Here is a 17,241-nt window from a genome sequence, read left to right on the forward strand (position 1 = left end):
ATAGATAGATAGATAGATAGATAGATAGATAGATAGATAGATAGATAGATAGATGGGTCTAGGTATATATATTGAGCTAGCTTCTTAGATAGACAGCTGGCAAACAACAGACAGACAGACAGACAGATTGATCCTTCTAGCTTTCTATAGCTAGCTACTTAGCTAGGTAGGTAGCTAGATATGTGTAGCTATATATATTGAGCTAACTTCTTAGATAGATAGATAGATAGCAAACTACAGATAGATAGATAGATAGATAGATAGATAGATAGATAGATAGATAGATAGATAGATAGATAGATAGATAGATAGATAGATAGATAGATAGGTATCACATTATCTAACAAATTATCTCAACATTTGAATGGAAAGTGTGGTTTTAGTGCACTTAACGACATTGTTTCAGGGAAAAACATTGTCCTGATTAATTGCGCATGCGGCTAATCAGTCCACCTCTGGTACAAACGCATGAAAACACACACTTGAGTGTTCCCTCTTTGCCCTCCTGTCCTGTTGTTGGACGCCGGTGTCTGCCAGCAGGCTCGCTGTTATAAAAGGGTTGTGGATCCTGAATCCCGCGCGGCCCAACATTGATTTATGTCATTGTGTGCATTTTCAGCCTCTTCAAAGGTCACCTTGTGTGTCTCCTTCACTCTGCATTCCACTGCTGCTGCTGCTGCTGCTGCTGCTGCTGCTGCTGCTGCTGCTGCTACTGTTGTGCATTAGCTGCATTGGTTTCTCCATATCTCTCTCTCTCTCTTTTTCTTTCTTAAAAACCCTCTCAGCTCTTTCTGTGTTCACAAACAACCGTGTCAACTGACACCGAGCGAAAGCATAATAATAATATAATCTGGCATAGGCCGTTTGCCCACATTTCTATGCAAGCGCTGTTGAAAATTGCCCAAGATTACGCCGTTCAAAGTGGACACGGAAAGAGGAAAAAGGCCGTCTTTGTCGAGTTATTGTCGGCGAAAGCTGTCACTCAGCAGCGCTACGGGCTTGTGCTTATCGGCGTAGACGAAACACACCCATTACTGAAGAAAAGTACAATCTGAATTCAGACAGTAGTGGGATTTGTCAAACCGCAATCAACGTCAGATACTGTTTTCAATGTTACATTTGGGAGTCTGGTTTTAATCTCGGCTTTTTTGTTGTCCCCCCCCCTGCACAGAGTCTCTCGAGCCCACCTATCAGCAGCTGCAAAAGATGAAGCTGGACAAAAGTCCCTTTGTGGTGGTGTCCGTGATCGGGCAGGAGCTGCTGACAGCCAGCCACCACACGGCTTCTGTTGTGGTGCTGGAGGCGGCTTTGAAGATCGGCACGTGCAGCCTCAAGCTCCGCGGCTCCGTCTTCTCGGCCCTCAGCAGCGCCCACTGGTCCCTGGGCAACACGGAGAAGAGCACCGGCTACATGCAGCAGGACCTGGAGGTGGCCAAGACCTTAGGTAAGACGCAACTGGAGAAGAACTGATTGATTTGTTCGAAGTAAAATGTCCTTTTTCAATGACGAATGTCACTAAACGTAGGCTATCATTGTATGTTAGCATTCTAATGCTACCATTTAGCTCAAAGCACTCGTAAACGGCGACAAACCAGCTGTCAGAACCTGACGTGTCAGAGCCGAGCTCAGACAGTATATAACATTTAAAATAAGTAATAGTTTTTGGGTCATTGGAATGAAACAGGTTAGCACATATATGCTAGCTGAGCGCCTAGCATGGCTGCTTGTACAAGTTCCTCTAGTTCCTCAATTAAAAAGCAGATTACCAATGTAAAATACCGTAATGCAAATATAGCCATGTAGCTACTGGGGAAGAATTTATTGATTTTTAAAGTAAAATGCTAACATTTAGCTCAAAAAACTCGTAAACGACGTGTCGGAGCCGTATTAGTTTTTGGGTCAATGGGAGGAAACATGTTAGCACACATGCTAGCTGAGCTGTTGGCACGGCTGCTTGTTCTAGTTCCTTTAGTTTCTCAGTGAAGCAGATTCCCAGTGTAACATACTGTAAAATGCAATCATAGCCATGTAGCACAACAGGCTAATAAAAAAAACAGTTGTGTAAGATACAACTGGGGAATAATTTATTGATTTTTAAAGTAAAATGTCGTATCATTGTATGTTAGCATTCTAATGCTACCATTTAGCATTAGAATGCTAACATAATAGAATATAATAGAAGCTAGAGTTGAGTTCAGATAAATATAAATATTCTTACAATATAAAGTAATAGTTTTTGGGTCAATGGGAGGAAACATGTTAGCACACATGCTAGCTGAGCGGTTGGCACGGCTGCTTGTTCTAGTTCCTTTAGTTTCTCAGTGAAGCAGATTCCCAGTGTAAAATACTGTAAAATGCAACCATAGCCATGTAGCATGACAGACTAATAAAGCAAACAGTTGGGTAAATATGTGTTTTCCAACCGTTTTAGCATCTCACGTAAGAGACAAACAATCCGACGTACTGTGCGTGACAGCATATTCAAACAAAACGACACAAACAAAACAATCCAAATAATTATTACAAGTGGATTATTTCAATCGTCCATAACCACCAAATTTGGCCAATAATTCATAAAAAAGTGTGTATATTCCGTGTGTATATGAAGAAACATGAAAGAAAGACAACAAAGGAAGGTGAGACAGGCGTAAAATGAAAACAGAGTATCACTGGCTGCCTCGGCTTCTCCTCACCCCCACGCAGTTTGACACATGACTGGGCGAAGCAGCTGAAGATAAGGAGCTGTGGTTCTCAGGTGGCGAACAGAGACTCACACTCTTACTTTGGCCCTGTGTGTGAGGCCTCTCTGTCAGGCAGAAATAACAAGGCTTTCCCCTCCTTTTTTTATCCTGTTGCCGCTCTGAGATCAACACCAGCAGCTGTCGGCGAAGCTGCTGCAACTGTGAAGAACACGCAAGCGTCCACGTTCCCTTTCAAGGCTCCGGTGTCATAGATGTGGCTTCATCGCATCACATGTTTCATAAGTGGTGGCCGCGGCGCGATGATGTCAAATAAACACCAGCAGCTGCTTTTTCAATCTTGTGGAGCCGGACTGTAATTACTCTGCCTCGGTTGTTTCCCTCCCCTCCTCTGTCCAGGTGACCAAACAGGGGAATGCCGCGCTCATGGGAATCTGGGCTCGGCATTCTTCTCCAAGGGAAACTACCGCGAGGCGCTGACTAACCACCGCAACCAGCTGGTTCTGGCCATGAAGCTAAAGGACAGAGAGGTAAGAGGCAGAGTCGCGCCGTGGGGGTTTACGGTCCGTCGCCCGTGTAGCATCGCACAAAAAACACAACGTCTGAAATGCTGTCACTCGAGGTTTGCGATGGGTCGCGCTGCCGTAAATCGGTGACCGAAAACCTGGGAGAATGACCGAAGTTGCCAAGTTAACTAATGATTAGTGCTGGACACGTTTAACGTGGCTAACAGCGTTAATGCGCGCTAATGCACGTTAGCGCATGGAGCGTTTCCATGATGACTGACCGAAACGTGACGGCGTGTTTGCCACGGCACTGGAGTCCATGTTCTGTTTACCAGTTAGCTGCGTTAGCTCTTTTAGCGCACCTATAGTGGAACTGCAACGGTCTGTTTATTAGCGCTACAAATAACCAGCGTACCTGTGTACTGCGTATGTGCGCCTCTGTTTGGAAAGTTTAGCGTTACTTCAGAGACTCATTTTAACAACCGAGAGTCTCGTAAACAGCCGTTAGCGGCGTTAACGTGCCCAGCACTGCTAATAATGGAGCTTGTTGCGTGGAAAATAAAGGATATGTGGGGTGGAGTCAATTTAAATGTCCACTGTGCAAGAATTAGTGACCTCTAATGGTGATACTCTCGCTGGTTTTGTTTGTTTTCGGATGGCGGGTTGCGTAAAAGCAAGGCCCTTTTTGCCCAAAGCACATTCTAACGTTTCATTCAAAGGTAACGAATACCTTCAAAGGTAGCGTTAGCGTCGTTCCGCTGTAGTATTGACTCTGTTTTACCTCTAAACTTTTTCTCTAAAATTCCACACACCTGGACCTTCAACGTAATGAGTTTCCGCACTCGACGACAGACGCTAGCGTACGTGCGGACGCGTCCCCCGAAAATAGAAATCGAGGTTACTAAGTTCTTTTTTTTGTCCGAGCGTCTCGTCGGTCGGACGGAAGAGCGGTGATTGTGCCTTTTTTAGTCAGAGGGTGAATCTCAAGGTGGAGTTTGAAGGACACAGAGATGCTGCTGCTCTTTGTCTGGTCTTTATTTATTTATTCTCAAAATTGGCGTAGAACGGATGAAGGTGACGTGGGGGGGGGGGAGGAGGGAAGGCTAAGAGGATAGGCTAAGAGGATAGCCTCAGCAGCTGCTTCACCTTATTACCCATGCAAAACCATTTATGCAGATTTTATGCAGATGTTTATCCGGTTTGCGTGACAGTAAGTCTGAGGGTTTCTAACGCGCGACGTAATTCGATGAGTTGTTGTTTGGAGTTTGGAGCGAAGAGACGGAGACAGAGTCGCGTTAATCTGCTTTTTCTGACCGTCCTCCTCTGTTCCTCCCTCTGGTTCTGACCTCTGTGGTCATTGTTGGGGTGGGAGGCTGACAGGTGCTTGTTCCAACACAATTCCCGTCACACCGGGAGAAGAATGGCCTCCTGTTACCCCCCCCCCCCCCCACCCCCCCCGGCTCACTCCTTATCCTCCCCGTCCAGGCCCGACGACGAGGCCCTGCATGTTTGTGTCTCCTGATATCGGGAGACATTTAATCAGTCCAGTCAAAGCAAAACACAATGCTCCGGGGACGGAATGGACAGTTTAAGGAACCAGGCCAGAGTTCCCCCGACATACCTCCCTCCCTCCCTCCCTCCCACAGTCGGAGGGAGGAACCGTCGCGGGTCAGAAGTGCGATTGTGAGTCTGCGGAGACATCAGAGCCAAAACAAACTTCTGTCATGTAAAAACTGAGGTTAAATATGTTGTAAGACACATAGAGGGGACAGGAAAGGTCCTGAATGTCCACTCTGAGGGTCGCACCGGGCAGCTGCCGCAATTATTTGACTGATTTGACGTCAATACGCTGCCAGTTTATATACAGTATCTCTAAAGTGTCTAAAGTGGACATGTCCAACTCCGCCTTTGCTTATTACGCAGAGCGTAATCTAGGTGGCAAAATTATGGAAATGAATGAAATTAGCTTATATTTTGAGCATAACATTTTTTTTTTTATTTGCTTTAAAAACTAAGTCATTGAACTATGGTAAAGCCAGTGAACGCTTACAGCTACATACAGATACAGCGTTTGTGCGCGAGTGTCGGCCATCTTACGTTGGGATTTGTGAAATTGCAACGAATTTCGAGTGTTCCCGTTGACTTCAGACGACAAAAAACTTCCGTCCACAACTGGAACGTGCCATTATACCATAATATTCTCCGGTTTTACTAAGTTTTTCGTCACTTTTTCGTAACAATTTTGCCGCTTTTCCACGATACAGTTCGAGCACTACTTCACTCGACTCCAAGCTAGCTGGCTGAGCCGATGCTAAAGTCTGACGTAGACAGCCTGCCGGCCACCGATTGGTCGGAGAGCGACGTCACTTAAAGAGTCGTGAACGCGACGTCCGACGCGAAAATCAAAGCCAACAATGTCCAACTGTAGTTTAAAGTTAAAAAGACTTAAAAATCCCTTAAAAAGATGTGTTAAAGCGGACCTAGACCGGAAGTTCCAATTAACGCTCTTTTTTTGGTGTGTATCTGCGACATTACCTCGTTTATGAAGCCCTGAAGGCTCGAAAACAAACAGTTCAGCCACTGCTGAGAACGCTTCTGGTTACATAAACAGCAAGTTTAAGGGCTGTATCGCCCTCAATATTGAGATTTTTCCGAGACCACCCTTGGGAGCAAGGGCTACCCAGAATGCATTGCGTGTTTTGACAGAACAAAGATGGCGCCGAAAGCAGCGAAACGAGTACGCTACAAATGAAGTATTTTCTTTGTTAATAGAGATATAAAAATGATGAAAACCATTGTATTATCTTAGTTTAGGCCCATATTATGGATTACTGACGTCATTGTTGCGTAACATTTATTTTTTATTTTACAATCTTTTGTCAATAGCTATCTAGCTAATTTGTTATGGTTTACTTTTCAATAAGTCGTGGTGTGTGGTAACTGTCAGCTGAATATTTGTATGAGTATCATCTTATAACTAACTGACAACCTAATAACTTGACTGACAAACGGATCGTGATAAATAATCCTGACGTAAATGTCTTCTTCTTCTTCTTCTTCTTTTTTGGAGTTGACAGACTGGACGCAGCTTTTCGCGTTATTCTGCCCCCTACAGTCTGAAGACGTATCTGCATTTAAGGGGTGTCCCATTTCTAAGTGACAAAATAACCCTCAACACTTGGTTTTGAGGCCAGTTAAGATTAAGGATTGAGCTTGAGGGTTAAGATTGAGGGTTAAGATTGGAATTGGAATTGGCCCAAAGTCTCAATTTGTGTACGAGAACCAGTCTGTTGTCGTCAAACTGCTTCACTTTGAGCCACTGGAGGCTCGAGCTGCTCACATGCTGCTGCCTCTTAGACACAAACAATACCCAAACTGCTTCACTCTCGGATGCCAAGATTGTCCCGATGCCTGGTTCAAGTCCTTGAACAACACAAAGAGTTACATATACATATACAGCAACATATACAAAAACTGATCCTCCCTCCTCCTCCTCCTCCTCCTCCTCCTCCTCCTCCTCGTCTCATCCCTCTCAAGGCCTCCTAATCAGAGTCATGTGTGTGTCACACCACCTGGTCTCCCTCAGAACACACTGGAGCCTGGTGGAGAGCTCATTACGACTCCTGCCCGGTGTTTTTGTTTCTTTCTTTTCTGTAGCTGAGGTCACTTCCTAGAGGCCGGCAGCAGGATGTTGTTTCTGACTGGATTATCCAGTGTTCACAGTCGACGACGTCAGGAATAAAAACACAAGAAGAAGAAGGAGAAGAAATGAGGAGTTTCCACGAGTGTTTACTGAAATCATATACACAGCGCGCAAGTGTTTGATTCAATTAAAGTAAAAAAAACGATCCTGGCGGAGCATGTGGCTTTGATATGACGTGGGAGAGCGAGGGCTTGGGATTCTGCCGGGGCTGCAGGTTTTGATCATGTGGCTGAAAGAGCTTGGAAGATGTTAAGAGACGCATTTAAATGATCTCTGTGAACTTGATACCGCTTTTATGTTTGTGTGTAATTATACACATTTTTATATATTTTTTTTTATCTTTTAAGGTTGTTTCGCCCTCATCGGTTCCCGTAAGCTCACGCATGTTATGTTGATTGTTGACATCTGGTTTAGGTAAAAGGTCAGGATTTACAAAAAGTCCCTTTAATAAAGGCTCACTCTTATTCTACAGAGATTAGAGTTTGTTTCAGAGTTGGACTGTTAGCACATATGCTAGCTGAGCTGTTAGCACGGCTGCTTGTGCTAGTTCCTCTAGTTTCTCAGTTAAAATGTGTGAAATCAGTGTAAAACACTGTATCATGCAACTAGCCATGTAGCATGACGTCAGTCAGAGCCTGGTGTGATTAAACTTGTTAGCACATATGCTAGCTGAGCTGTTAGCACGGCTGCTTGTGCTAGTTCCTCTTGTTTCTCAGTTAAAATGTGTGAAATCAGTGTAAAACACTGTATCATGCAACTAGCCATGTAGCATGACGTCAGTCAGAGCCTGGTGTGAGGAAACTTGTTAGCACATATGCTAGCTGAGCTGTTAGCACGGCTGCTTGTGTTAGTTCCTCTAGTTTCTCAGTTGAAATGCATGAAATCAGTGTAAAAGTCTGTATCATGCAACTAGCCATGTAGCATGACGTCAGTCAGAGCCTGGTGTGAGGAAACCTGTTAGCACATATGCTAGCTAAGCTGTTAGCACGTCTGCTTGTGCTAGTTCACCCAGTTTCTCAGTTAAATTGTGTGAAATCAGTGTAAAACACTGTATCATGCAACTAGCCATGTAGCATGACGTCAGTCAGAGCCTGGTGTGAGGAAACTTGTTAGCACATATGCTAGCTGAGCTGTTAGCACGGCTGCTTGTTCTCCTTACTCTAGGTTCTCAGTGATAAAGTAGATTACCATTGTAAAATACTGTACAAAGCAAATATAGTATGTAGCATGACAAGCTAATAAAGAAAACAGGTGGGTAAATATGATATTTTTGTCCCTCACCCAATGTTTTCCAACTGTTTTAGCATCTCACATAAGAGACAAACAATCCGACATACTGTACGCGACGGCATAGTCCGACAAAACAGCAAAAAACAACGATATATCGTCTTCATTCAGAGCTTGGTGTGAACCAGAATATGGATAATGACGGAGCTGACAGAGGCAGATTATTCCCCACAGAGAGTTCACGTCGTCCTGATTCTAATGAATCGTGTTGAACGTCGTCAGGCAGATTGATAATCTGTGTCATCTTTGAAGAGCGATCTTCAGAACGGGAGGTAGCGTCGGGTCACGTACGCTCGAGTACGTTCAAATAAATCCCTTCAACTTAACTTCACTCTTCTCCAGAACCTCCAACAATTGGCAGATTCTTTTTTTTTTTTAACAGGAAAGCATAAATCAATCCAGGATTATTCCTGTGTAGTCTCCGTTACACGGTGAAAGGGTGACCTTTGCGTGTCGCGGAGGAAGCGGAGACGAGCGTCGTCCATAAATCTCGAGGAAGAGCAGAATCCGGGTCGCGTTACGCGAGCGACGGAGTCTCCGCGCAAACGCTTTAGCTTAATCTCCGTGTTCGGGCCAAAAGAAAAGCAGGTACTTTTTCTGTTCCTGTTTCTTTCTCCGGCGCCGTCGCACCGTCGCTGACCCGGAGTTTCTCGCGACGCGAATAAATCACGTCGGAAGAAAGACTTAGCGAGCGCTCTGTCACGAGTGACCCCCCCCCGGGTTACTTTTGGAAGCCGCGCGCGAAAACGGTGAGATCATCGGCGAACGCGCGAAACCTTAGTGTTTTCCCTTTTTCTTTTTTCCGCTCTCGCTGCCTTTTGGAAATATTCTCAGCAGATTTGCAGCTGTCATATAAACTGCAGATAGAACATAAATACACTATTCTTGAACTCTTGTGTGTTCCTTTTCCAACTTCTTATAGGGGAAGTTTTTTTGTGTCCCAGTTTCGACACCTGGTTCAATCCGACGCCTGCCAGAAAGCGTCTCCAACAAAGGCTTCGTCTGTCCTTTTATTTTATTTTTTGAAACAAAGCTGTTAAACTCCGTCGCTCTTTCTCTCTCTCTCTCTCTTTCTCTTTCGGTCCGTGACGTTTTCATTTTTTTTTAAATAGCAGGTTTGACTGGAGGGAGGTAACCCCTAATTTGGTGGTGTTGGGTGTTTAGGAGAAACTGAGGCGGACTGGCAGCGCCGCGCTCTGTAATTACGTCTCGTGTGATGTAAAAGAGAGTCTCCGCCGCTGACTCTCTCCACCATGAGATGGAAATCACGATCAAGGAAAAGAGGGGAAGAAAAAAAAAGAAGTCGCAAACAAACTTCTACTCCGTCTCTGAAGCTTTTTTTTAACTCTTACTTACGCTTTGTTTATCTTCGCTCTCTCGCTGCTCCATCTGCACGGAGGAATTTCTTCGCTCAAACTTTCCCTTCACTCTGAAAGTGACACGGACTATTTCATCATGTGTGTTTATCTCGCTGCAATAGTTTCAGCCGCCGTGTGGATCCTGTAGGAGGCTCACGGCTGTGATGACGACCTGAGAACTCAGAGCCGAGGGGGAAATGAAAAAGCCCTGGTCTGTCTAACTCGCCATCGTACAGTCCTACTGATTTATTTTTCAAGAGCCACAAGGAGGAGCCCTGCCAGTCATTCTTGGACCTCAGGATCTATCTACACTCTTAGAAATAAGGGTTCCAAAAGGGTCCTTCTACAAGGGATGAGGTTCTACCTGTAACCTAGCTAGCGAGAGTGAGATATACAGTAGATGATGTGTAAGCTAGGTAGGTTCCTATATACATAAATGGATAACGTGCTAACTAGCTATCCAGCTTTCTTTAGAAATAAGGGTTCCAAAAGGGTCCTTCTACAAGGGCTGAGGTTCTACCTGGAACCTAGCTAGCGAGAGTGAGATATACAGTAGATGATGTGTAAGCTAGGTAGGTTCCTATATACATAAATGGATAATGTGCTAACTAGCTATCCAGCTTTCCTTAGAAATAAGGGTTCCAAAAGGGTCCTTCTACAAGGGCTCAGGTTCTACCTGGAACCTAGCTAGCTAGAGTGAGATATAGATGATGTGTAAGCTAGGTAGGTTCCTATATACATAAATGGATAATGTGCCAACTAGCTATCCAGCTTTCCTTAGAAATAAGGGTTCCAAAAGGGTCCTTCTACAAGGGCTGAGGTTCTACCTGGAACCTAGCTAGCTAGAGTGAGATATAGATGATGTGTAAGCTAGGTAGGTTCCTATATACATAAATGGATAATGTGCTAACTAGCTATCCAGCTTTCCTTAGAAATAAGGGTTCCAAAAGGGTCCTTCTACAAGGGCTGAGGTTCTACCTGGAACCTAGCTAGCTAGAGTGAGATATAGATGATGTGTAAGCTAGGTAGGTTCCTATATACATAAATGGATAATGTGCTAACTAGCTATCCAGCTTTCCTTAGAAATAAGGGTTCCAAAAGGGTCCTTCTACAAGGGCTGAGGTTCTACCTGGAACCTAGCTAGCTAGAGTGAGATATAGATGATGTGTAAGCTAGGTAGGTTCCTATATACATAAATGGATAATGTGCTAACTAGCTATCCAGCTTTATTTAGAAATAAGGGTTCCAAAGGGGTCCTTCTGAGGTTCTACCTGGAACCGTTTGCTTCTGAAAAACCCTTTCCTTGAATAAAGGGTTTTCAGGTTCTTGGTAACACTAATGGTTCCAGTAAGAACCATAAAAGGTTTTAAAAGGGTTCTTGGTGGAACTTCTACCTGAAGCCAAAAAGGGTTCTCCAATGAGGACAATCCGAAGAACCTTATATGGTTCTTCTCAGCACGTTTATTTCTAAGAGTGTATGAATTCAAGGAACGATCCAACGGTTCTTTTGACAGTGACGACTATGCCTATGTTTTTTTTTGCCCTCTCGCTAATGCTAACATTCCAAAAATATCATCATAGTCGAGCAGATTAGCCCAAAAATAAATTGTGTTTGTGCATATTTTGTACATTATTAACGAAAATATGTGGAGAAAATGGCAGAAAGAGATATAAAAATGAATTTCTGATTTATTAATTTGATATTTTACCTGTCATTTGACACCAAAATCACTGAAATCGGCCCAGGAAATTGTATAGTTGACCCCAAACTTTAGTTTATTTGTTACATGATATATGTCTATTATTTTTCACACTCTTTTGGCAACATACCTGGATACAAAGCAAATAAATGTAGATTTTTAACAATTATATTTGATACAACAACAGTTCTTCAGTTGTTGCTATAATATAATAAATCACAGTTACTTTGGCTCGAATAATCGTACCCGGAAACTTTCATATCATCCAGTGCCAGGAGTCATGATGATGTGGGAGCCATTACATGCTAATAGAGAACAGTAGAGTGGGCGGGACTTGGCAACCCATGTTTCATTCCTATATAACTCTCCCTCCTTTGGTGATTAAGAAAACAGGCTTTGGGGATGAATCGAGGAGCTAATTTAGCTGAAATGCTGCGTTGGGCAGCAGAGGAACAGTGTCCGACCAGATAAAAGTTAACAGGGCGAGGGCAGTGCACTCAGCTGATGATGATGATGTTGTTCTTTCTGTAAAACCACTGTGAGCATTGGGCCCTTCCTCCTCCTTCCCCCCCCTCCCACTCCTGTCGCGTTGGACCGGTGCACGCGGTGGTTCAGCGGTTCAGCGGCGTCTCTAACAGCACAACCAGGCCCCGCTGTGCCTTAATGACACACAGTCTCTGCTCGGCCCAGTGGCTCAGAACTGCTCTACGGCAGCAGCAGCTCGCTTAGCCATGAATCATGAGAGATGGACGCCAGGCGTCGGCCAATGGGCCGTGACCGGGAAACAAGGGTGTGTGTGTGTGTGTGTGTGTATAGCAATGTCATATGTCCTGTACATGTGCATTTTATTGACCATAAATACCCATTAAAGCTGGACAAATGGTTGATTCTTGAGAAAAGATAAGCTAGCAACACAATCGACGGTGTTACAGCTGCAGATACGGTCAAAAATTGAAAACGTATTAGATCATAAACAAGTATTTTAACATCCGTGTAGAAACATTAACTATGAGGATCATAAAAAAACAGTATTGCTTATCACAAAATGTACAACACAGCAGTTTAAACGTTGTAAATGGTTAATGGTTTGTATTTATATCGCGTTTTTTTACTACTACAGTTTTGCCATTCACCCATGTAGGCTATTGGAGTCTGGCATTGAACCCACAACCTTCCATTTGAAAGAAGACTCGCTCTACACTCTTAGAAATAAAAGCGCTAAGTAGAACCATATAAGGTTCTTCAGCTTGTCCTCATAGGGTTTAAAAGGGTTCTTGGGTTTTAAAGGGTTTTCTGTATCAAAATGGTTCTTACTGGAACCGTTAGTGTTACCAGGAACCCTTGAAAACACCCTTTCCTGAAGAAAATGGTTTTTCAGAAGCAAATGGTTCCAAGGTAGAACCTCAGCCCTTGTATAAGGACCCCCCCCCCTCTTGGAAAACCTTATTTCTGACAGTGTACCGAACGGATTTAGACGAATTTGTGAAAACGTTGGTTGCTTCTTCTCCATTTTTTTGGTGTATTTTTTGTGCCTGCTTCAGCAGTTTGAGTCATTTTTGGTGGGGTCTTTCGTGTCTTTGAAGACATTTCTTGAAAAGACGCCACGTTAACGGGAAGATTCTTAAGAAGGAAAGTGTAAAATGTCGTTCAGTTTCTGTTCCCGTGTGGATAAGACCTTCAGTAGTGGCTGCACGACAAGCACTGCTGGGTTAGGGTTAGGGTTAGGGTTCGGGTTTGTGGAGTTTCACAGGGTTGCATTAGCAAAAGAATCTTAGTTTGAGATGAGCTGATACAAAATATTGCATCGGTATTTGACAAAATCACTGGATTATTGGCTCAAACAAACGCACTAGTTTGGCGATCGAGGCGATCTTTCCAACTCTGAAACTGATATCGCTATTGTCTTTATTTTTGAGGTTTCTTTGCAGCATGAGACGTTTCCCCCCCCCCCTCTCTCGTTCTCCCTGAAGTAACCTGTGACGCTCAGATTTGGTCGTGAGAAGGTGCAGATCATTTCAGATCCATTACAGCAGAACGCTATAATGGAATTATAAGTGAATCCTGCACCAATGTTTTTTTTAATAACAGAAAATGTCTCAGAGCTGAATGACATCATTCTGCAGGTTTATCAGCACACGCGTGTTGTTTTGGCAAATCAGCACGTGTGTGTGTGTGTGTGTGTGTGTGTGTGTGACGCCCGTGGCTGTGATTTGTGCTTGTTCAGGTTGTAACGTAACGGTATAATGTCGCGACTTAGTGTCTCTCTGTGTGTGTGTGTGTGTGTATGTGCGCACATGCATGTAGAGCCGTGTGCAGTCGCACATGTGCTGCATTTTTCGAGGTGACGCAGCTTTGTGTTTCCCCCGGTGGTGCGTTTGGAAAACCTGTCAGAGAGATGAATGACTGCCGTTATATCGACTGCTGCTCTACTCTCGCTCTCCCTCTCTCCACCACCTCAGCTTCCTCTCTTCCCCCCCCCCCCCCCCACCGTGGCCCTGGCACCAGGACGGTGGCTTTAAAAAAAATTGCGCTGTGGCAGCTTTTTTTTATGGAGCAAAAAAAAAATCCATTATTTTAAAGCTGTAGTTTGTGACTTTTTTCACTCACATTCTCTAGCGCAAAATATTTCATTTATATATGCTTTTATTTTACATATTTATATATTACACAGTGGGTTGGCTGCCTTTCGTGCATGGAGTTCACACGTTCTGCTCCCACAGTCCAAGAACATGCAAAAACATGCAGATATGTGGGGGATTAGGTAAATTAGCACAAACGTGAGGAACGTGCTGCAAAATGGAGAAAAAAAATGATCTGTTTTTGTTTTCGTTCCACGTGCTTTTGAATGGATTTGTCGCCAGTCGGTAGAGGGGTCTCAATACTCGCTAAATATAGCGACAAAGTTGTCTATACTACAAGTTTGCAGCACGGTTCAATCAGTGTTGTCAATGTTCTTGGTAATCTGAAAAGTCCTGAGTCTCTCGTAGGTTCTTTATGGTCAAAGGTATGGAATGAGATTTGTGCAAATAACAGATCTTTTTCAACTGATTCTAATGATTCAGTTACAAAGTCTGTATAATGTATAAGAGGTTGCTTTTGGGATGCCGGTTTTGAATCGACTGGCTCTAAATTGTGTTCGTCCTGTGACGGACTGACGACCTGTGACCCCGCCTTCACCCCGTGTCAGCCGGAATTGTCTCCACTGACCCCCCGTGACCCTCGTGCGGACGATAAAGTGGTAAACAATGAATGAATGAATATAAATATGTTTGTCCAGATACTTGTTGTATTGACCCCCGTGAGGAAAATCCATTTAAAAACCAGCTCTCGGTCGTAGCAGCTACAGCGGAATGGATTGAGCCTTCGTTTCAGTCAAAGTCACGTGACGTACGACGTTCAAGGCCACGCCCCCCCCCCCCCACCCCTTTTATCGTCAGCCCTTAAGTCGACAATAATCTCTTTTCATCTCGCTCATCATCTGACATGAATCCCGTTGCCCTGAGATTAATGATCGGATGTCTGATTTTCCTAATCGTCTGAAAATCTCCGCGGCGTCGTCGTCGCCGTCGTCGTCGTCGGAGTCCTGCGGTGCAGCGGGGGCCCCCGGTGAGCCCCGGCGGACCCCCGCCTCCCTCCGCTGAGCACCGTCTACGCGTCTGTTGGCTGTCATCTATAATCATAGAGTGCACGGAGCGCAGAGCGATGGAGTCTCCCGCGACCGTGTCACTGTTTATTTGTGATCTAATCTGTCGTCGCTCTGCATCGCCATTGATTGGAGCAGCGAAAACCAAGGGAAGGGGGGGTGTGGGGGGGTTGGTGGGTGGGGGGGGGCTTAGAGAGAGCGACAAGGTGTAATATTCCAGACAAATTACCCAAATTCCCAACTGTGAGCACTTCAATTTACACAAAGCACTGCAGCGTTTCCATTACGCGGCTTGTAGCAGCCGGGTTTGTGGGGGCTAATTTTTGACTGCGAGCCCCCGGAGAGGAAAGAATCCTGAAAAACGCCTGAACACAGAGAGAGGGAAGACAAACATGTTGTTCTCTGATGCACATTTTCTTCCTTTTAATCGTCAAGAACGACCCGTCGATGTCTGCCGATTTCAGACATTTCCTTTGCTAAATGTTGGAGATTAACGTTATTGTTTTCCGTCTTTTTTAACCGATCTACAGTTGGACGTCGTCTGCTTCGATTCTCGCGTCGCACGTCGCGCTCACGACTCTTCCAGCGACGACACTCTCTGACCAATCGGTGGCCCGGCAGTCTGTTGGACGTTATACATTTTAGTACCGACGAGTCGAGACCAGAAACGCCGATTCGAACACCTTTCGCTGACCCTCAAAGATCACTCCATAAAATCTTTAAGACCTGTTTTTTGGCGGGGGGGGGGGGGGTTTTCCAAAGAGAAACAGCTGTTCATTTGACACGCTCGACTAACTCCAGTCCGCATCCAGTGGATCCACTCCGGGGGTCAATGGGACGGTTGTGTCATGAAAGGGCATGTGGCGTAAAAAAACGTCATCTGTGCTGTGGAGATTAGGCGAAACAAAAACTGTGACTCAGATCTCCGCTATTTATCTCCGATATTCACAAATCGTCCCGCGCAAATCATCGCTCTGCGTTAGTGGACTGTAGAGTCTGTCCTTGAGACGAGCGACATCGATATCGATAAAAAATCCTAACCCTAACGACGCCCGGCTCTTCTTCCAAAGGGAGTTTGCAAGTCATGGAGAGGAGGTCGTCTCGTGTCTTTGAGTCTGTGATTAATTCATTGACCGAGCCCGGTGACTCCGGTGTCATTCAAATTGTAATCCAGGCCATCGGGGGGGCAGCTAAAGTGTTATTCGGGCGGTGACCGTAAAGGCAGACCTGGGACCAGACCTCCTGTCAGAACCTTGGCACGACCTCCTCCTCCTCCTTGTCTCCGGGCCTCAGTCCAGTCCGATCTTCATGTAGGCCAGCCAGAGAGCCATTTAGAGCTCTGGAGCTGCATCCCCACATCCACCATCCCTGCTCCCCCCCCCCCCCCCCCCCGCCCCGACCGCTTTCTTTCTCCAGCCCGATCGATAGCGGAGCTGTCAGCAAGACGAATGGAGGCTTTAGGAAGTCCATTTTAATGAAGGAGACGAGGAGCAAGGGAAAGAGAGGGAGGGAGGAACCGCTGAAGGTGGTTATTATGAAGGCAAGCAGAGAAAAGGGCACTGTGTGTGTGTGTGTGTGTGTGTGTGTGTGTGTGTGTGCGTGTGTGTGTGTGTGTGTGTGTGTGTGTGTGTGTTTATCGAACATGTGTGTGTGTGTGTCTCCAGTGACGAGGGCGGAGCCGGTTGATTTAAGCTACTGTGAGACCTACTTGTATCTCGCGCTACCTTCGCTACAGTAACACAGAAACCTACATCGGTGGACGACGGGGGATTTCACGTGTCCACACACACACACACACACACACACACACACATGAATCACGTCAGCGACAGGACGAGTCCACGCTCTCCCTCGGCGTCAACAGCCTGGCGGACATTAGCATTTGTAAGACGCGCTCTGTGCAGCGTTACGTCGATGTTGCCGTTTGTTTACCTTTCAGAGCTAAATGCTAAGCTAAGTGGTGATCAGGAGCTGAGGTCAAAGACCACTGGTGTGGACCTGCAGTGTTCTCCTTTGGGCCCAAAAGCCTTTTTCTACTCATCCGAGCAATTATCGGATCCGATTAGTCCGTGCGATTGTGGGAAAAAGGTTTTTTTCCGATTGACGTTGAAACGTCTATCGGTCGCTGTTGATGATGCTGAAAAGCTGCCGACATCCAGAGAAAGAGAGGAGCTAAACTATTAAGTACTATGCAAACATTCTCTGTTACAGGCTGATGGTTTTAGCTGATTTTGACTTTATTTCAAAGCTGATCTCGGACAGAATTTGTGTCACATGTTGCATAGTTTACTTCCAAACAGCCGTCAGACAGTATTATGAATTTCACCCGCCCAATTTTTTGTTTT

General features: G+C 45.1%; 1 protein-coding gene across 1 annotated transcript in view; it reads left to right on the top strand.

Annotated features, from left to right (window-relative positions):
• ttc28 (tetratricopeptide repeat domain 28) overlaps positions 1–17,241 on the top strand; it is a 301,137-nt gene that overhangs the window by 187,852 nt on the left and 96,044 nt on the right. Inside the window, exons 4-5 of the mRNA XM_083904827.1 lie at positions 1,172–1,444; positions 3,099–3,229. Coding sequence (XP_083760953.1) covers positions 1,172–1,444; positions 3,099–3,229 — 404 coding nt within the window. The remainder of the gene's footprint in view (positions 1–1,171; positions 1,445–3,098; positions 3,230–17,241) is intronic.

Source organism: Microchirus variegatus, assembly GCF_963457635.1.
Source record: "Microchirus variegatus genome assembly, chromosome: 18".
Classification (NCBI taxonomy): Eukaryota; Metazoa; Chordata; class Actinopteri; order Pleuronectiformes; family Soleidae; genus Microchirus; species Microchirus variegatus.